Here is a 20966-nt window from a genome sequence, read left to right on the forward strand (position 1 = left end):
GCATAAATATATAGTATTATATATTCCCCTGTATTTACATGTAATAGCATATTTATATTATTATATTTGTTTACATAATATGTAACATATACTAGTAGATATTATATATCACTGTATTTCTATATAATTACATACAAATTAAATAGCATGTATGTTTAAATGCCTAATATAATAATATATAACCTCCCTTGTCTCCATTTCCTCATCTGTAAACTGGGGATCAGTATAATAACTACTTACATGGTTGTTGTAAGGATTTAAATGGGTTCAAGGATTCAGCAGTGCACTGGAACCTACTTGTGCAGATTTACAGACTGTCCAATTTTCAGGAATTTTGAGACTTGACTGTTAAACACAGCTATTAAAAATGAAATGATATAAACTTAGAATTAAATAGAGTTTTAAAAGGTGATAAATACTCAAAACTCATCTCTTCCTAATTGTTTTGCTATATTTCACTATTCTCTGTGCTCTTGAGGTCATTTACCCCTATTTGAACTGTATGGTAGAAGTAGTACATAATGGTGTACTACTTCATTTCTTCCAAACTCTGTGTTCCCTGACTACACTGTGGGAACTTGAAATCTGACAAGATGATAGTATGTTAACCATGCAAACTGGCAAATGTTAGAAATCAGGGCTTCCTCCCTTTCTTCCCCCAAAGAATTGGTTGTTAACCATTTACCAGCACATCACTGACAGCAATTAGAACAAGTTCCTTACAAGATAAACATTATAATGAATGTTTCTGTTAGGAAGGAAAGGACTCGGCTCGGTGTCCCAGGGAAGTCAGATATAGTGGGACGAGAGACCAAAGTCAAGAAAGTAAATATGTTTTAATACACTGCATAGAGTAAGAGAGCGGGCCTGCCTAAGATAAGACAGGCCCGGATGCTTATTCTGAGGCTCCTTTTGTATGGTTTTGGTAAGGCAGAGAGGTCTTGATTGACAGCTGTCAGCCCTCTAGGCTTGTTCTGATTGGTGAAATGGGGACAGAGACTGTGCTGCGCCTGTGCTTCTGATCCTATCTGGTGAGACCCTGGACATTTCCTGAGTCTCTCTTGGACCCCGTGGCTTCATCTGATTAACTCTCTGAGTCATTTCTGGCTTTCTGGCTCTATTTGATCAACTCCCTGAGTCATCTTTGGGGGGCCCTTTCTCCTTTTCATCCCGCTCATTTCTGTCTTTCTGCCTGACATTTCCATTATTTTATTTGCTTGTGCACTGGGTCGCGAGGTATAGTCTTTTTTTATGGGTCGAAGTAAAAAATGTTTGAAGGTCACAGAACTCCCAATAATTCTGTGGAGTCTGTACTACTTATAATCGCCATTTTACAGATGAAAAAACTGAAGTTCTGAAATGGTACAACTCAGGCAGCGCTATCAACGAGCAGAACTGGATTTGAAATTGCCGCAGAGCGGCTTCAGCGCGCTCGAGCACTCAACGTATTTTCCTTACTTCCCTGTTCACTGCCCGCGCGGTAATTTCACTTCGCGGCCAGAAAAAAATGAACGGGGGCTGTCGTGCTCGTTGCATCTTGGGAAATATAGTACACAGGCTCAGGGAACGCCACTGTCCAAGAAGGGAGGGGAGGGGTAGAACAAAAGAGCAGAGCCAGTTCTTGTGCATCGCGATGTTTCAGCCCCCCAGGGCGCGGCTTCAACAGCTTTGGTTGTGCCGGTTGCATGCTGGGAAAGGCAGTTCACAAGGCCCGCTACGTGAACCCAAGATGACTGGGCTCACGTATTACGTTGGGGTCGGTCCGGGCCTTGCCGGAGCCGCCGCGTTCCACTATGACAGGCTTGCCCCGCTGCGGTAGCCCTTAGGCATGCGCGACAGGCATTTGCCTCAGCTAAGAACGCAAACTGAAGCCCTACGATTTCTCGCCGGTTTGCGCTCTCGCCGGCTCGGGGTGCCCGCGGGCCGGCTTCTTTCGTCCCACCTCTCCCCACTTGGAAAGCTAAGGTTAACCCCGGGGCGCGGAGGACGTGGGACCAGGCCGAGAGAGTTGAGGCACGCCTGCTCTGTCCCACCAGTGAGGGAAGGAGGGAAGTTCGCCCTTGGCTCTGCAGCTGCGTACTCCGGGCGGCTGGCACCTGGGCAGCCCAAGGTTTGTCTGTAGAAGGGGACTCTGCGGGTGGGCTGGGGGGAGCAGTGGCACAGGGGTCCAGATATCCGCGGAGCTGCCTTGAGCAGAGTCTGGTGGTCCCAGTGGGAGCATAAGCTTTGAGGTAATGGGGGACCGGGAATGTGGCCACAGGGCTGTTAATGAGGGGGCTGGGTCGGCCGCGTGAAGATAATGGAGGTCTGGTGGCGGTGTTACTAGGGAATCAGTGGGGACTAATAGAATTGTTTTAGTCAAGTTCATGGGGACCGGTGGGTGTGTTCATTGACTAATGAGGGGCGGTGGAATGGGCAACTAGAAGATAATGGGAGGCGGGTGAGGGTGTGATCCCTGAGGGATTGATGGAGTTATGATAATAAGGAAGAGCAGTGGGAAGAAGTAATTAAAAGGGTAAAGGTAAAGCTGTAGAGGGAATAATAAAAGCTGGCGGTGGGGGCGGGGGAGGTCATGATTCAGGAACTAATGGGAGCAGTGACCAAAGAGGAGAGAATGAGAGGCTGAAGGGGTGTTGTAGTCAAAGGGCTTGATCATCGAGGAATTAAAGGGAACAGAGTGAGCAACGACGGGGTAATTGTAAGCTGTTGGGGCATGATCGTGGAGTCGTTATTGTAGGGCCAAGGTGAGCAGGGAGGGGAAGAATGGGGAACTGTTGTGTGATCACTGGAGATTAACATTTGAGTGTGGTAATGAAGGAGTTTTAATGGTGTACTCTATGAGGAATCAGTTGGAGAGCTGTTAATGGGGGCTGATATATCATAGTAGCTGAGGGCTTAATGGGGAGCTAATATGCCATGACCCTCCAGGCATTAATGGGGGTTGATAAGGATGTAGTAATAAAGGAATTACTGGGGGCCTATTTCAGGGATTGAAGGGAATAGGGGGGAAGAGAGAGATTAAGGGGTTAGGAATTGTATTAGGATAATGGGGGTGAAAGCAAAGTATTACTGGGGGGCTTATAGGGCTAATGAATCTAGGGGCAGTAAGGACAGCTGGTGAGATGGTCAATGAGATGTTAATGGGAATGACATGGTTGGAGAAGGGTTCACAGTCAGGGTTTAATATGTGGAGCGTGGGTGACAGCAACAGGATGTCAACAGGGTCAGTAATGGGTCATCTGTGAAATAAGTGTTGGGTTCGGGGATCTGTGGGGTGAGCAATGGAGCCTGAGAATTCAGTAATGGGGTCCTTTATGCTTGTGAGGTCAGTGGGATCAGTAACTCGGCTCCAGTCTTCCCATCTGCTCAGTGAGCTGTCATGTGGGTCAAAGGAGCCCAGTTTGGTTGGTGTGGTTCTCACTGCCCTGGGCAGTGACCCACTCACCCAGTTACTGATATAGGGTGGCATCAGCTTACTGTTGGCAGGTCCCTGGGCAAACAGTGTGTGAGATGGGACGGACGTCAAAGGACAAGCGGGATGTCTACTACCGCCTGGCCAAGGAGAATGGCTGGCGTGCCCGCAGTGCCTTCAAGCTGCTACAACTCGATGAGGAATTCCAACTCTTCCAAGGTCCCCACCTGGCGGGCGAGTCGCTGAGGGATGGGGCAGGCAGAGGGAACAGACAATTAGGCTAGGACTGCAGAGCACCCAGTGTACATTGGCTGGTTTGGAGGGTCTCTGGGGCAGGGGCCAGGCAGGAAGATGGGCAGATACTCTGAAGAAGTGGGCACTTGGGCAGCGGATCAATGTGGGTGCTCCCTAGGGGAGAGGGGTGAACTTTGTGGGGTTTCTGGGTTGGAGAGGTGGTGCAACTTAACCACTACACCTTCCTGTGTGTGCTTAGGCGTGACACGGGCAGTTGACCTATGTGCAGCTCCGGGCAGTTGGAGCCAGGTGCTGAGCCAGAAGATTGGGTGAGTGTGGAATCCCAGATGGGGGGTGCCCAGGAGGCAGGCCAGGTGGGGGGTGGGCCAGGAGTGAACACTGTGGCTGTTTTCCACAGGGGCCAGGGATCTGGCCATGTTGTGGCTGTGGACCTTCAAGCTATGGCTCCACTACCAGGTGTCTTACAGATCCAGGGGGACATAACCCAGGTAAGAGCATGGCTGAGGGTATTGGGGTGTATCCTGGGCAAACCGCCCACCACCTGGGGACTATGAAAAGAAGGGAGAGAAAGACAAAGAAACAGACTGAGACAGATAGACCAAGATAGCAGTAGTAATTGAGAGAACCCAAGAGAGTGTAACAGCAGAGAAACAGAACCAGCAGGTGGTCATCACAGAGAGCAAAAAGGGTTAGGATGGCTCCCCAGAGATGGAGCCCGGTCTTAGAAGACAAAGCCTGAGAATTTGGATGACGTAGGGCTGTGGGCCTGGGCCATGGACAGGTGGGGTTAGAGGGCTGTGGAGGGGCCCCTGGGGGGGCCACTCATCCTCTTTCTCTTCCATAGCTCTCCACTGCCAAGGAGATCATCCAGCACTTTGAGGGCTGCCCTGCGGACCTAGTGCTGTGCGATGGGGCTCCCGATGGTAAACAGCAGGGTTTGGGAGGCAGAAAGGGGCCCTGTGTGTGTCCTTCTTGTATGGCCCACCTCTGTTTGTTTCTTTCACCACTTCAACTACTCACTGCCTTTCTCCTCTGCTGTCAGCTCTTCCCCATCTGGCAGCTTCTCCCTACCTCTTCGTCCTGTTCCCTGCCTCTGTCTCCTCCCTTCCTGTACTCTGCATTTTCAGTTTTATCTTGTCCACCCTTTCCTGTCCACCTTTCCTGTCCACCTTTTCTCATTTCTCATCTCTCATCTGCAACTGTCCAATTCTATCTTACTGTTCATTTTTTTTTTTGGTCAGCCACCCATCCATTCAACACACATTTACTGAGCACCTGTGTGTGTCAGACACTGCTCAACAAGTTAAGAAAACAATTGTGAATAAAATTCCACTAATCTCTTTTATCTCATAAAAGTTGGTATTCTAGTGGGAGCAGATGGAAAAGAAATAGTTGGTGTTCTAGTGGGAGCAGATGGAAAATAAATGGTTGATTTATGTAGCATGTCAAAAGGGGATAGGTATCATGGGGAAATCAATGAAAGTGAGAGGGAGGTGGTGAGTACCTGTTGGAATTTTAAATAAAGTGGTGGGGCAGGCCCCACTGACTTTAGCACAAAGACTGAAAAGAGGTGAGGGAATGGGCTGGGGGCATGTCTGGAGTAAGAACAGTCCAGGCAAAGGGACCAGCCCAAGTGAAGGTCCTGAGGTGCAAGGGTGCTTGGCATGTGTGAGGAAAAGCAAAGAGATCAGTGGTTGAATCAGATTGAATGAGGGGGAGAGTGGTAGGTGATGAGCTCAGGGAGGTGACCGGAGACAGATCCTGTGTGGCTCCCTGTGGGCCACAGTGAGGACTCTGGCTTTTTCACTGAGATGAGAGCTCATAAAAGACCATGACAGGGTTGTGAACAAGGAGGGCTGCGCCTGAGTTGGGTTATAACAGGATCCGTGTGGATGTCGTGAGTCACCACTGCCAAGGAGATCATCCAGCACTTTGAGGGCTTCCCTGCAGACCTAGTGGTGTGCAATGGGGCTCCCGATGGTAAACAGCAGGGGTTTGGGAGGCCAGACAGGGGCCCTGTGTGTCAGGGCAGATGCAGAGGCCCAGGGAGAAGGAGGCCCCTGTAGTGGTCTAGGTGAGTGATGACAGTCGTGGCAGGGGTGGAGATGAGAAGAGTGTTGAATCAGGAGATCTTTCAAAAGTAAAGCCAAGAGGACCTGCTGATGGCTTGAATGTGAATGTGAGGAGAATGGAGGATGTCAGGCACTAAGGTTGTTGCCTTGAACAACTGGAAGGATCGGAGGAGATGGCGAGGATGGAGGGAGGAGCAGGTTTGGGCAGGAAACTTGGGAATTTGGTTTTGGACATGCTGAGTCTGAGGTCAAGTCTGATCTATGAGTCTGGAGTTCAGAGGGGCAGTCTGGGTTGCAGGTGAAATGATGATAATGATACCTGTGTATGAAGTTGTTTTGAGAATTAAAATTAGTTCTAAGCATTGAACGCTCCAAATTTGTGTTCAGTTGGCAGATGCTAATTTGCATGCAGAACCTGAACTGTTTTTAGTTCTCTAACCTTTCTGGGACAGTAAAGTAGCTAGAACTGGATGGCCCCTTAACGCTGTTCCTCTTGCTGCAGTAACTGGCCTCCATGATGTTGATGAGTATATGCAGGCCCAGCTCCTCCTAGCCGTGAGTAACCCTGGCTGCCCCTGCTTCAGTTTGGCCCCTCCTGCCTGTCTCCACCTCAGCCTTAGCTATCTGTCCTGCCCACAGGCTCTGAACATTGCTACACACGTCTTAAAACCAGGGGGCTGCTTTGTAGCCAAGGTGAGCCCTAGGGAACCGGGGGAGGAGAGGGAGGGGTGTCCAAGGACCACCCTCATACCCCTACCTCTGCCTCTCCATCCTGTAGATCTTCCGAGGCCGGGATGTGACACTTATCTACAGCCAGTTGCGAGTCTTCTTCTCCAGTGTGCTCTGTGCCAAACCCAGGAGCAGCCGGAACTCCAGCATTGGTCAGTGGGATGGAGGGGCCAGGCATGTGGGTGGCTACAAATCTCAGGGCCACATCCTGCACAGGCGGGAGGTAGCAGTCCCCCTTCACTCTACCTTCCACCCACAGAGGCCTTCGCTGTCTGTCAGGGTTATGACCCCCCTGACGGCTTCCTGCCAGACCTGACCAAACCCCTGCTGGATCATTCTTACGGTGAGAGCCAGAGCCCTGGGCCCCATTCCTGGGGATACCCTGCCCCCTTATGGAATTTATGTCTCAGGAGGGCTCTGGTGGGAACTCTGTCCCAAGAGGATCCTCAGCCCAACTCTCTGTGATGGAAATTCTACCTATGTATGGATATTTTTGCAAAAGGATATTTAGCTCAGTTCCTCAGTGGTAACTCTTGGACCTGGTGAAAATGCTGGGCCAGGAGGATCCTGAGTCTTGCCCCAGTCGGGACTCCACCCATCTAAGGAGAAACTAGCTTAGGAATACTGTCACACCCCCAGGTGGAAACCCCACCCCTGTGTGGGAATTTTGCTCTGTGAGGGTTTTTAGCCTGGCTCCTAGTGGAAAAAGGTTCAGAGTCTGCTCTTGTGGTGAGCACATGAGTAAGACAGGTCTGGACAATGCAGGATAGAATGGCAGGTGAGTATAAGTGCAGTGAGAAGTTGGGGTAGGGGGTTAGGGGAGAAGGGGGCCTTTTAGAATGAGTGATCATAGAGGGCCTTCCCGAAGAGATGATCTGAGCACATGAAGGATTTCCAGTGGAGGAATATGACAGTAGCTGGTGGATACATGGGAAGGCCTCAATACCCAGGCATCCCAGCCTTGTCCTGTCTCATTTCTCCCTGCTTGTCAGATCCAGATTTCAACCAATTAGATGGGCCCACCCGCATCATTGTGCCATTTGTGACCTGTGGGGACCTGAGCTCCTATGATTCGGATCGCAGTTACCCACTGGACGTGAGTGCCCAACCAACAGTAGGCAGATGGGGGGTGCTGTCCTAGGTGCCCAGGACCTCACCATTCCCTCCATGTGTCCCTGCAGCTAGAGGATGGTTCAGAGTACAAGTATACTCCACCCACACAGCCCCCGATCTCGCCACCATATCAGGAGGCCTGCACATTGAAGAAGAAAGGGCGATTGGCCAAGGAGATCCGCTCCCAGGACTGCCCCATGAGCACAGTGGACACATTGCCCCAGCCCCTGGCTGCCCCACAATGCCATACCCTGCTGGCCTCTGAGGTCTGGAAACATGGCCCAAAGCCCTCAGTGCCCTTTCCCTGAACTCACAGTGACCCCCTTCCAGTGTGCCTCTTTCTGTCCCCAAATCACATGGTTTTGGGGGGACAAAATTCTCTTCCCTGTCTCCCAATAGCTGTAAAAACCAATAGGTAAAATTCGATATAATGAATGGAAAAGCTTAGCCAAGGATCTGAGTCCCTTTTCTTTTTTTTGAGTAGGTGGAAGACAGTGAAATGAACTGTTCACCTTAACACATTAAGGTAAATTTGCCTTTTTGTCTAAGAGTTTGAGTAAATGGTACCTGTACAAAAAAGCTCAATAAAATTTCACCTTTGCAACTTTTACATCAACTGATTTCATTCAGCAAACCTTTACCTACATCACCATCTGATGTATGCCAGAAACTGCTTTAAGTGTTTTATACATTATGTATTGAGGCATTTGGTAAACATTTATTAATCATGTACTATGTGCCAAGCATTGTTCTAGGTTTGGAGATAGAGTGGAGAACAAACCAGGCAAGTATCCCAGCCCAGCCCTTATGGAGCTTCTACATTGGGAAAGCAGTAATAAACAACATAGTCTATGAGTGCAGGAGTTTACACACACACACACACACATTTATAGCTTACATTTCACTATATAGTTTGCATTGTAATATGTAATATGTAACATAATATGTAATATGTAACATAAATATCATATATATAATAGGTAAAAGTAATACAGAAAAGGAGAGTTTTCAAAAAGCAGAGTAAAGAGAATCAGGAATTTTAGGGGCAGCAGTTTAAAGTTTCTAAAAAGGTAGTCATGAAAGGCCTCACTGAGGTAATGTTTGAGCAGAGACCTGAAAGAGATGAGGGAGGGAATCCATGTGTTAATCTGGGGAAGGGGCATTCCAGAGAGAAGAAATACAGCAAATGCAAAGGCCCTGAGGCAGAACTGTACCTGGTGTGAGAAGGCACAGTGAGGGTCCAGTTTGCCTGTAGCAGAGTGGGCTGAACCTGTCAGCCCTGGAGGGCTTCCCATCCTTTGGGTGTCACGTTAGAGGACATCCCTTCTTGACAGTGGCTTAGCAGGTCACTCAGACCAACTCTCCTGTTAAAAAGAAGTAAAAAAAATACCTTTACAAAATGAAATGGAGAATCACAGTGGGAAATTATTTACAGTCCCTATATATATTTGATATCAAAAAGCTCCTACAAATCAGTAAGGAAAAGAAGATATGAGAATGGCCAGTAAGCTCACGAAAAGCTGCTCATCAGGAAATTGTAAGCTAAAACTAAAAAGATTGACAATACTAAGTGTCTGGAGTGATATGCAATAGTTAGAGCCCTCATATACACTGACAGCAGCATAACATGGTGTGGCCATTGTGGAAAATTGTTAGGCATTATCTACTAAAGCTGCTGTATGCCAATTCCACTCCTAAGAAATGAGTACTAGAATGTTCCTAGCCCACACTATTTGTAGTAGCCCCAGACTAGATAGAGCCCAAACATCCATCAACTATAGAATGGGTCATTAAATCATTGTATATTCACAGTGGAGAATTACAGCAATGAGAATGAACATCTTGCAATTATACCAAATAACACCCATCGCTCAGTAGACCAAATATACATGTGTTTTATACACTTTTATGTATGTTATGGTTCACAATAAAAGTAGGGGAAAACTGCATAAAAATGTTAGCTGAGTGAACAATGATTACAGAAGAAAGTAGGGAAATATATTTTTGTTTAAAACTCTTTTTCTTTGACCTTTAGTTAGCAAGCAGTCTGATACAACATGGAAGCTGTTTGCTATCAGGAAAACCAGAATTTGCATTGATGAACTTGTTTTCAATTATCATCTCAGCAATGGGTCCTGAACATACAAGCCCTGAATGGGAACCAGCAACCACCACCACGAACAGAGCAAGGAAAACAACATCACAGAATGTGTGTCGGCACTGCATTCTTGAGTGAAGTCTTGCCTCTCTAAATCTTCCCAGGGCTCTCCTGATCATGTCCAGAATTTACCCTGAAAGCAGGGTTCTTAACCTAGATAGAAGTCAGGGGTATCCAGGAACTTGATGGAGGAAAATATTACATCTTTATTTTTACTAATATAATTGAAATTTAGCTTTACTCTCAAATATGAATGCTGGCAACAAATTGCAATAGTAAAAGCAGTGCCTATTACTTTTCCTCCAGTACAAGTCCAGTCACTTTTTATGTTACATTCCAGTTTTCACAGGCATTTTGAAATATTGTTCACATTTGTCACTATGAATCATAGAAGATCTTATAATTTGATGTACTAATAAAGTCCATATATTACTGCATTCCAATATTTCACTTTAATACATGTGGCAATATTTTTTCTAGTTTTATTGAGAAACAGTGGACATGTTGTATAAGTTTAGTGATTCGATATATGTGCATACTGCAAAATGATTACCACAATAAGTTTAGTTAACATCTATCACCTCACAGTTAACAATTTTTTTTTGTGATGAGAACTTTTAAGATCTACTCTCAGCAACTTTCAAATATACAATATAGTACTGATAAGTGTTGTTAATATGCTGTACATTATATCTCCAGAACTTACTTATAAGTGGAAGTTTGTGCCTTTTGACCTTCACCTATTTCCCCCACCCCCACTCCCAATTTCTGGCAAGCATCAATGTATTCTGTTTCTGTGAGCTCAGATTTTTTAGATTCCACATACAAGTGAGATCATACAGTATTTGTCTTTCTCTAACTTATCTCACTTAGCATAAAGCCATCAAGGTCCATCCATGTTGTTGCAAATGGCAGGATTTCCTTTTTTTTGCTGAATGATATTCCCTTGTGTGTATATACTGCCTTTTCTTTATCTACATTCATGTGTTGACAAGACACCTAGGTTGTTGTCGTATCTCGGCTACTGTGAATAATGCTGCAGTGAACATGGGGTTGCAGCTATCTCTGAGACAGTGACTTCATTTCCTTTGGTTAAATATCCAGAAGTGGGATTGCTGGCTCATACGGTAGTTCTATTTAATTTGTTGAGGAACTTCCACACCATTTACTTGGTTTTCATAGTAATCCTATGTATTTGAGTGTGTGTATGCCCACTCGTGCTTTTTTTTTTAAATTAAGGTATCATTGATATACACTCTTATGAAGGTTTCACATGAAGAACATCATGGTTATGACATTCACCCATATCATCAAGTCCCTCTCATACACCACTGCAGTCACTGCCCATCCCCACTCGTCCTTTTTAAAATACTCTGTGAAGGAGTCCACAGATTGAACCAGATGCCAAAGGGTTCCCCGGGACACATTTTTTTATGTTAAAAACTCCTAAAGAAATGTCAGAAAGTCTGCCTTAACTACAGTCCTGAACAATTCAGCAAACAGGAACTGACAAACTCACCCGCTACACAGGCAGAACCAGTTTTTACAGCTCGATCCGGTATCTTTAGAAACTCGGGTTCTCTGTCCATACCCCCAGTCCAGTGACCTCAGGACTACCAGTCTGTGACCCCTATACCTGACTATGTGACCCTAGGAGTGTCCACAACCAGTCTGTGACCCCGATGGAAGGGACACCACAATATGTTAACCGAGGAGTCTTCACACCCCAGTCTGACCCCAGAAATATGTGACAAGTGTCCACACAAAAGGCTGTGTGACCATGGGAGTATCCACACACATTATCATGTGGATTCAGAATCCACACTAGAGTCTGTGAGGCCCCAGCAATGTGCACACCATTCTGTCACCTCCAGGAGTAGCCACATCTGAATCTCCAGGGGCAAAAGCACATTAGCCTTTGGGACCTGGCAAGTGCTCAGGCTGTGTGTCCCTACTTGTGACCACCCCCAACTGTGTGACATCAGAAGTATACACATGTAAGCCTCTGTAATGGGAGCAATGTCTAATCCTCAGTCTGTGATCCGGTGCTGTGTTCTAGGAGGGACCAGCTGGCCTAGGCCCAGTTTCTGACCCTGGGAGCACCCACTCTCTACCCGCCTGGCCTGAGCTGTCCTAGTCCTGTGACTCTGGGAGTGCCCACACCCCTCTGTGTGACCCCAGAATTTTCCACACCAAAGTCAGTTTGTCCACAGAGGTACATATACCCCAGGCCATGTGTCCCCAGTGGAGTATTTACCTTAGTCCAAGTCATTCCTGGAGTGTTTCCATCCCACTCTGCAATGACAGCAGTGTTTATTCTCCAATCTTTGTGATCCCCAGATTTCTATAACCCCATCTGTGTTGCCCCAGAACTGTACACGCCCACCAGTTTGCAGATTTGTCAATTCCATAGACTGAGAACAATGCGTGTCCATTCCCCAATGTGTGACCCCAAGGGTTACCACACCTCAGTTGTTGCCACCCCAGGGCTGTCTACAATGCAATCCATGTCACCATAGAAGCATATACACTCTAGCCTGGATGACACCTGGAGTATTCATAGTCTGTGTGTCCATAACCCAAAGCTTGTGCCCACAGAGCTATGAAGACTCCAGGCGGGTGTGCACTGTATGTCAGTCCACAGTAGTGTCTACATCCCAGTCGGGGTGACCTCACTAATGGCCATGTGTCAACCTTTGCCACCACAGGAGTGTCCACCCTCTCCGGGTGACCACAGGAGCTCCAGACCCCAAGGTGTTTCCCCAGAGCTCACCCCTAATCTGTATTCCTGAAGAACTGTTCACACCCTAGTTGTGTCACCATGGGCTTTCTCCCTCCCAGTCAGTGTCCCCGCAGAGTGATCGTTCTTCAGAGCATGAAATGCCAGAAGTATACACACCCCGGTCTGTGTTACCGCGATGCCCACAGCCAGCCCGTTTCTCCTGAACTGTCCACACAATAGTCTGTGTAATCCCCAGGATGATCAACTTTCTGTTGGGACCACAAGAATGGCCAGCACCCTGTCTGTGTGTCCCCAGTGTGGTATACCCTTGGGTATGTGACTGCCAGAGTTTCTATACCCCAGGCTGTGTGATCAAAGAAGTTTCCATGCCCCAGGCTCTGTGACCACGAGGGAGTCACTCCCCAGTCTGCACCTCCAGGAATCTGCAGTTCTGTGGGATCAAGAAGTGCCCATGCTTCAGTCTCTGTGGCCTCAGGTTCATTCACTACAAATGGTCTGTGTGACATCCACATCACAAACCTGTGAGCAAAGGGGCTCCACACTCCAGTGTATGTGATGACAAATGTGATTTCCTTGTCTGCATGATCTCAGATGGGGCCCATTGTTCTTCCCTCAGCTATGTCCACATCCCAATATTTGACTACAGAAACATGCACAGTGCAGCCCATGTCTACCCTGAGTGCCTACCCAACAGTCAATGTGAGTCCAGAATGGCAATGGCTTAGTTGATGTGACCTCAGGTGTGTCCACATCATAGTCTCAGAGGTACCACGAGTGTGTGCACCTTAGGCTGTGATCACAGGGGTATCCACACTCAAGTCTGGGTGACCCCACAGGTGTCCACAGCTCAACCTGAGATGTTCCAGGAGTGGTTTTGCTCCATCTAGCCACCTCAGGAGTGTCCCCTCCCTGTCTACATGCCCCCAGGAGTGTCCACATCTAAGTTTTTGTGACAGAAGCAATGTCCAATCCCCAATGCATGTGATATCAGTGTCATCCAAACCCCACAGTCTCTGTCATCCAAACCCCATAGTCTCTGGCACAGTGTTTCTACACCCCAGTCTCCATGGCCTCCTGTCAGTGTGACCACAGGAGTATGAAATGCCTGTATCTGTGACTACTGGCAGGTCCACAATGCAGGCTGAGTGACCCAGGGGAGGATACCCCCAGTCTGGGTGACCAGAGAAGTCTCCACACCCCAGTGTCTGTGACCACAGGGGTACTGATCGCCTCATTCAGTGTGAACAAAGGAGTGCCCATACCAAATTCTGTGTGGCCACAGGCATGTCCAGCTCTGTCTGCATGTCCTGAGAGACATCGCTGCTCCAGTTTCTGTGACCCCAGCAGAATCCACACCACAAGCAGTATCACCACAGGGGTGTCCACAGCAGAGCCTATGATAATCCACAAAAGCCACAGGCATTTGACTGCAGTAGAATCTACACCCCAGTTTATATGTCCTTAGCCATGTCCTTATCCCTGTCTGTGACCCCAGGAATGTCTGGACCCCAGAGTTTGTGACTCTGAGGGTGTTCAAAGTGTGAAACCAGGAGGTACCAGATCATAGTCTGTGTGACCCCAGAAGTGTCCACACCCCAAACTAGGTGATCCAAGAGGGACCCAAACTCCAGTCTGTGAGACCTCAGTGTTGTCCAGACACCAAAAGTGGCCACACACCAATCCATAGGACTCAACACATCCTAGTCTGTGATACTTCAGGAGTGGCGACACCCCATTCTCTCGTGTCTTCAGCCATGTCCATATCCCAGCCTGTGTGACCCCTAGAGCTTCCACACCACTCCCTAGTGTGTGACCCCAGAAGTGTTCACACCTAGTCTCTGTGACCCCACTAGGTCCACAGCCCAATCAGTGTGACCCCAAGATTGCTTACATCCAAATCTAGTGACTTCATGAGAGTCTATACCCTCATCTGTTTGATCCCAGGAAGCTCCACATCCAAGATATTCAAAGTTCACTGAATCACATTAGAGATAAAGCTAAGCTGTGGAGGGCAGGGGCCCAAGGATCCAGCACCATAACCACTTGGCAGGAAGACTTCCCCAGGGGGCTGTGCATTCTCTAGAACAAATGGTAAGGTTCCAGCTCTCCCCATGTCGCTCAGAAATACAGCACTTTCTGGGAAGAAGCCATGAGGACTGAATGAACATGGCCTTACTGGGACCTCAGGCAGGCCTGCCTTGCCCCAGATTTTCCCCTTTAGCAGATAAGTATAATGATTCCTGCCATCCTGATCTCTCCAGCATCTCTACTCACCTATTCTCTCCAACCACACCAGCCTGCTTGATGTTCCTCAAGTACACTAAGCCACTAAGCATTATGCCACCTCAGGGCCTTTGCATCTGCTGTTAGCCCTCTGCTTGGACACCCTTTCCAAGGTATGTTCACAGTTACATCACTGCTCCCTTCATTTTCTTCTTTTCTCTGCTTACACATCATCTCCTCAAGAAGCCTTCCCTGACTCTCCAAAATAGCATCGCTGCATCCTGTTTTGTTTTTCTTCATAGCGCTTAGCCCTTCCTAATAGTATATTATACATCTGCTTGTTAAATAAGTCAGGGCTCGGGCAGCAGGGAACACAGGGCACATGCAGGTAGACTTTTGAAGATACTCTAATGGAGGGATGATTGACAGAGGTGCAGGGAGGGTTCAGTAAACCAATAAGGTTGCTGAACTACCCAGGGACTGGCGTTGGAGGGGCACTGTCACCATTCCTAGGCCTGAAGGCCCAGGAAATGGAACAGTGTTCCTGAAACCCAGGGGAAGCTGGAGCCCAGCCCGGTTGGTGAACACCCAACTTTCTCTGTCCTCACATTGTCCAGTCTCCTACCAGGGCCTCGCAATGACCAACCCAGCTGGAAGCCAGAAGGGGCTGAGTCTGGCTGATGAAGTCTGCAGGGTCAACCTCCCAGGACACTGAACAGGACAGGGAAGGAGGAGAAAGTATTGAGGGGACAAATAAAATATCCAATACGTTAATTTAGTGCTTTCCATTGTCTACCGAGTAACATCGAGCATGGGAGGTCTCTGAAGCCAGGGGGTTGTGTCTGTTGTGTTCCTGTCTATGTTTTTAGTATCTACAGCAGTGCCTAACACACAGTAGGTTTGTAATAAATACTTCCTGAAAGAATAAATGAAACAAAATAATAGATATAAAAGTATAATGCAACTGTGAAAACTGAAGGGATGGAAAAAGATATTTCATGCAACTAATAGGAAGAAAAAAGCAGGAGTTGCAGTACTTGTATCAGACAAAATAGACTTCAAAACAAAGAAAGTCACAAGAGACATAGAAGGACATTATATAATATAAAGGGATCAGTCCAACAGGAGACTATAACCATTATAAACATCTATGCACCCAACACAGGAGCACCTACATATGTGAAACAAATACTAACAGAATTAAAAGGGGAAATAGAATGAAGTGCATTCATTCTAGGAGACTTCACCACACCAATCACTCCAAAGAACAGATCAAACAGAAAGAAAATAAGTAAGGAGACAGAAGCATTGAACAACACATTAGAACAGATGGACCTAATAGACATCTACAGAACTCTCCACCCAAAAGCAACAGAATACACATTCTTCTCAAGTGCACATGGAACATTTTCAAGAACAGATCATATAATAGGCCACAAAAAGAGCCTCAGTAAATTCAAAAAGATTGAAATTGTACCAACTACCTTCTCAAACCACAAAGGTATGAAACTAGAAATAAATTAGACAAAGAAAATGAAAAAGCCCACAAACACATGGAGGGTTAGCAACATACTCCTAAATAACCAATGGATCTATGATCAAATAAAAACAGAGATCAAGCAATACATGGAGACAAATGACAACAATAATTCAACACTGCAAAATGTGTGGGATGCAGTGAAGACCATGCTAATGGGGAGTCTATTGTAATATAGGCCTACCTCAGGAAAGAAGAACAATCCTGTATGAATAGTCTAAACTCACAATTAATGAAACTAGAAAAAGAAAAACAAATGAGTCCCAAAGTCAGTAGAAGTAGGGACATAATAAAGATTATAGCAGAAATAAATAAAATCAAGAAGAATAAAACAATAGAAAGAATCAATTAAAGAAAGAGCTGGTATTTTGAGAAAATAAATAAAATAGATAAAACCCTAGCCAGACTTATCAAGAAAAAAAGAGAGTCTACACACATAAACAGAATCGGAAATGAGAAAGGAAAAATCACTATGGACACCACAGAAATATAAAGAATTATTTGAAAATACTATGAAAAATTATATGCTAACAAACTAGATAACCTAGAAGAAATGAACAATTTTTTAGAAAAATACAACCTTCCAAGGGTGACCAAGAAAGAAACAGAAAATCTGAACAGACCAATTACCAGCAACAAAATTGAATTGGTAATCAAAAAACTACCTAAGAACAAGCTCCTGGACCAGATGGCTTAACCGATGACTTTCATCAAACGTTTAATGAAGACCAAATTCCCATCCTCCTTAAAGTTATCCAAAAGTAGAAGAGGAGGGAATGCTTCCAAACTCATTCTATGAGGCCAGCATCACTCTACTACCAAAACCAGGCAAACACATCACAAAAAAAGAAAATTACAGACCAATATCCCTGATGAACATAGATGCCAAAATACTCAACAAAATATTAGCAAATTGAATTCAAAAATACATCAAAAATATCATCCATCATGATCAAGTAGGATTTATTCCAGGGATGCAAGGATGGTACAATATTTGAAAATCCATCAACATCATCCACCACATCAACAAAAAGAAGGACAAAAACCACATGATCTTCTCCATAGATGTTGAAAATTCAACATCCATTCAAGATAAAAACTCTCAAAAAAATGGGTATAGAGGGCAAGTACCTCAACATAATAAAGGCCATATATGAAGAACCCACAGCCAATGTCATACTCAACAAGAATCTCAAAGCCTTTCCTTTACAATCAGGAACAAAGCAAGGATGCTCACTCTCTCCACTTTCATTCAACATAGGTCTGGAGGTCCTAGCCATGGCAATCAGACAACACAAAGAAATAAAAGGCATCCAGATTGGTAAAGAAGAAGTTAAACTGTCATTGTTTTCAGATGACATGATATTGTACATAAGAAACCCTAAAGAATCCACCTCAAACTACTAGATCTAATATCTGAATTCAGCAAAGTTGAAGGATACAAAATTAATACACAGAAATTTGTGCAATTCCTATACACTAATGATGAACTAGCAGAAAGAGAAATCAGGAAAACAATTCCATTCACACTTGCATCAAAAAGAATAAAATACCTAGGAATTAACCTAACAAAGGAAGGGAAAGGCTATACTCTGAAAACGACAAGACAATCATGAGAAAAATTTAAAAAGATACCAATAAATGGAAGCACATCCCATGCTCATGGACAGGAAGAATTAATATTGTCAAAATGGCCATCCTGCCTAAAGCAATCTACAGATTCTATGCAATCCCTATCAAAATACCAATGACATTCTTCAATGAACTAAAGCAAACAGTTCTAAAATCCATATGGAATCACAAAAGTCCCCGAATAGCAAAAGCCATCCTGAGAAGGAAGTATAAAGCTGGGGGATTATGCTCCCTGACTTCAAGCTATACTACAAAGCCACAGTAATCAAGACAATTTGGTACTGGCACAAGAACAGACCCATAGACCAATGGAACAGACTGGAGAGCCCAGATATACACCCAAGCATATATGGTCAATCAATATATGATAAAGAAGTCATGGGTGTACAATGGGGAAATGACAACCTCTCAACAACTGGTGTTGACAAAACTGGACAGCTACATGCAAGAGAATGAAACTGGATTATTGTCTAGCCCCATACACAAAAGTAAACTCAAAATGGATCAAAGACCTGAATGTAAGTCATGAAACCATAAAACCATAAAGCTCTTCGAAGATAACATAGGCAAAAATCTCCTGAATATAAACTTGAGCAACTTTTTCCTGAACACATCTCCTCGGGCAAGGGAAACAAAAGCAAAAGTGAACAGATGGGACTACATCATGCTAAAGAGCTTCTGTACAGCAAAGGACACCATCATCAGAACAAAATGACATTATACAGTATAGGAGAATATATCTGTAAGTGACATATATGACAAGGGGTTAACATCCAAAATATATAAAGAGCTCATGTGCCTCAACACCCAAAAAGCAAATAACCCAATTTAAAAAATGGGCAGAGGAGCTGAACAGACAATTCTCCAAAGGAGAAATTCAGATGGCCAACAGGCACATGAAAAGCTGCTCCACATCACTAATTATCAGGGAAATGCAAATTAAAACCACAGTGAGATATCACCTCTCACCAGTTAGGATGGCCAACATCGAAAAGACTAAGAACAACAAATTCTGGCAAGGATGTGTTGAAATGGGAACCTTCCTACACTGATGGTGGGAATGTAATTTAGTTCAACCATTGTGGAAAGCAATATGGAGGTTCCTCAAAAAACTAAAAATAGAAATACCATTTGACCTAGGAATTCCACTCCGAGGAATTTACCCGAAGAATACAAGTTCTCAGATTCAAAAAGGCATATGCACCCCTATGTTTATCACAGCACTATTTACAATAGTCAAGAAATGGAAGCAACCTAAGTGCCCATCAGTTGATGAATGGATAAAGAAGATGTGGTACATATACACAATGGAATATTATTCAGCCATAAGAAGAAAGCAAATCCTACCATTTGCAACAACATGGATGGAGCTAGAGGATATTATGCTCAGTGAAATAAGCCAGGCGGAGAAAGACAAGTCCCAAATGATTTCAGTCATCTGTGGAGTATAAGAACAAAGAAAAAACTGAAGGAGCAAAATAGCAGAACACTCACAGAACCCAAGAATGGACTAACAGTTACCAAAGAGAAAGGGACTAAGGAGGTTGGGTGGGAAGTGGGGGATAAGCGGAAAAAGGGGCATTACTATTAGCAGACATTATGTAGGGGGGGCACAGGGAGGGCTGTACAACAGAGAGAAGACAAATAGTGATTCTATAGCATCTTACTACACTGATGGACAGTGACTGTAATGGGGTATGTGGTGGGGACTTGATGATGGGGGGAGTCTAGTAACCATAATGTTGCTCATGTAATTGTACATTAATGATACCAAAAGAAAAAAGAAAAAAAATGAGGTGCTACATATACACAATGGAATACTATTCAGCCATAAGAAAGAAACAAATCCTACCATTTGCAACAATATGGATGGAGCTGGAGGATATTATGCTCAGTGAAATAAGCCAGGTGGAGAAGGACAAGTACCAAATGATTTCCCTCATTTGTGGAGTGTAACAAAGAAGCAAAACTGAAGGAACAAAACAGCAGCAGACTCACAAGACTCCAAGAAGGGACTAGCAGTTACCAAAGAGGAGGGGTAGGGGAGGGCGGGTGGGGAGGGAGGGAGAAGGGGATTGAGGGGTATTATGATTGGCACACGTGGTGTGCATGGGATCATGGGGAAGGCAGTGTAGCACAGAGAAGGCAAATAGTGACTCTGTGGCATCTTACTACAGTGATGGACAGTGACTGCAATGGGGTATGGGGGGGCACTCGATAATATGGGTGAATGTAGTAACCACATTGTTTTTCATGTGAAACCTTCATAAGAGTGTATACCAATGGTACCTTAATAAAAACAAAAGCCTGAATAACAAGGCTACACATGTCTGATTTCACCTATGTGGCATTCTGGAAAAGGCAAAACTGTGGGGAAAGCAAACATACCAGTGGTTGTCCGGGGTTAGGAGTGGAAGGGAGGGCTGACTCCTAAGTGGCCACACCAAGAACTCTTTTGAAGTGAGAGAACTGCTCTGTGTCCTACTTGTGGTGGCAGTTAACTGACTATTTTTGTTTGTCAAGCCTCAGAGAACTGTATGATAGAAGGGGGACATTTTATTGTTTATAAAATAGACCTCAATACATGTGACTTTTTAAGTGCAATACTCTGCAAGCAATAAGAATTCTGTGTCTACAGGAAGGGCATGAAGGGGCCTGTTGTCACTCCTTTCCATGTGGCTTGTGCACAGGCGTGTCTCAGGAATGCACTTGAGGCAAAGGAGGAGCCGTGGACAGACTGGCACAGCTCAAGGTAACAACGCTTTGGTTGGTGATTGTTAGGGCCTGAATTGTGTCTCACAACCCCCAAATTCATATGTTGGGGCATTAACCCCAAATGTGACTGTTTTTGTAGACATGGTCTTTAAAGGGATAATAAGAGTTAAATGAAGTCATAAGGGTGGGCCTAATCTGACAGCACAGGTGCCCTTACGATAAGAGGAAGAGACACCAGCATGCTCTTTCTGCACGTACATGTGCAGAGGAAAAGCCATGTGAGGAAAAAGCAAGACGGCGGCTGTCCACAAGCCAGGAGGAGAGGCCTCAGCAGAAACCAACATTGACGGCACCTTGATCTTGAACTTCTAGCCTCC

The 20966-nt window shown here is 45.4% G+C and overlaps 1 protein-coding gene across 10 annotated transcripts; it reads left to right on the forward strand.

The window, feature by feature from the left end:
* Positions 1–1696: 1696 nt before the first annotated feature.
* Positions 1697–10187, forward strand: FTSJ1 (FtsJ RNA 2'-O-methyltransferase 1). 10 transcript variants are annotated; one of them, XM_057495468.1, is made up of 12 exons: positions 3487–3631; positions 3906–3975; positions 4065–4155; positions 4512–4590; positions 6242–6294; positions 6379–6432; positions 6518–6620; positions 6728–6811; positions 7467–7564; positions 7650–7847; positions 8066–8107; positions 9617–10187. In XM_057495468.1, exons 1-11 carry the CDS (start codon positions 3511–3513, stop codon positions 8096–8098), a joined length of 984 nt encoding a protein of 327 aa, XP_057351451.1. In that variant the 5' UTR covers positions 3487–3510; the 3' UTR covers positions 8099–8107; positions 9617–10187. The 10 variants fall into 10 exon arrangements, with proteins under 10 accessions (XP_036773117.2, XP_036773114.2, XP_057351454.1 ...); XM_057495466.1 differs by having other exon boundaries at positions 7461–7564; positions 9617–10184; XM_036917222.2 differs by lacking the exon at positions 9617–10187 and adding an exon at positions 1697–1965 and having other exon boundaries at positions 7461–7564; positions 7650–8191.
* The last annotated feature ends 10779 nt before the right edge of the window (positions 10188–20966 follow it).

The sequence above is a fragment of the Manis pentadactyla genome, chromosome X (genome assembly GCF_030020395.1).
Source record: "Manis pentadactyla isolate mManPen7 chromosome X, mManPen7.hap1, whole genome shotgun sequence".
Taxonomy (NCBI): Eukaryota; Metazoa; Chordata; class Mammalia; order Pholidota; family Manidae; genus Manis; species Manis pentadactyla.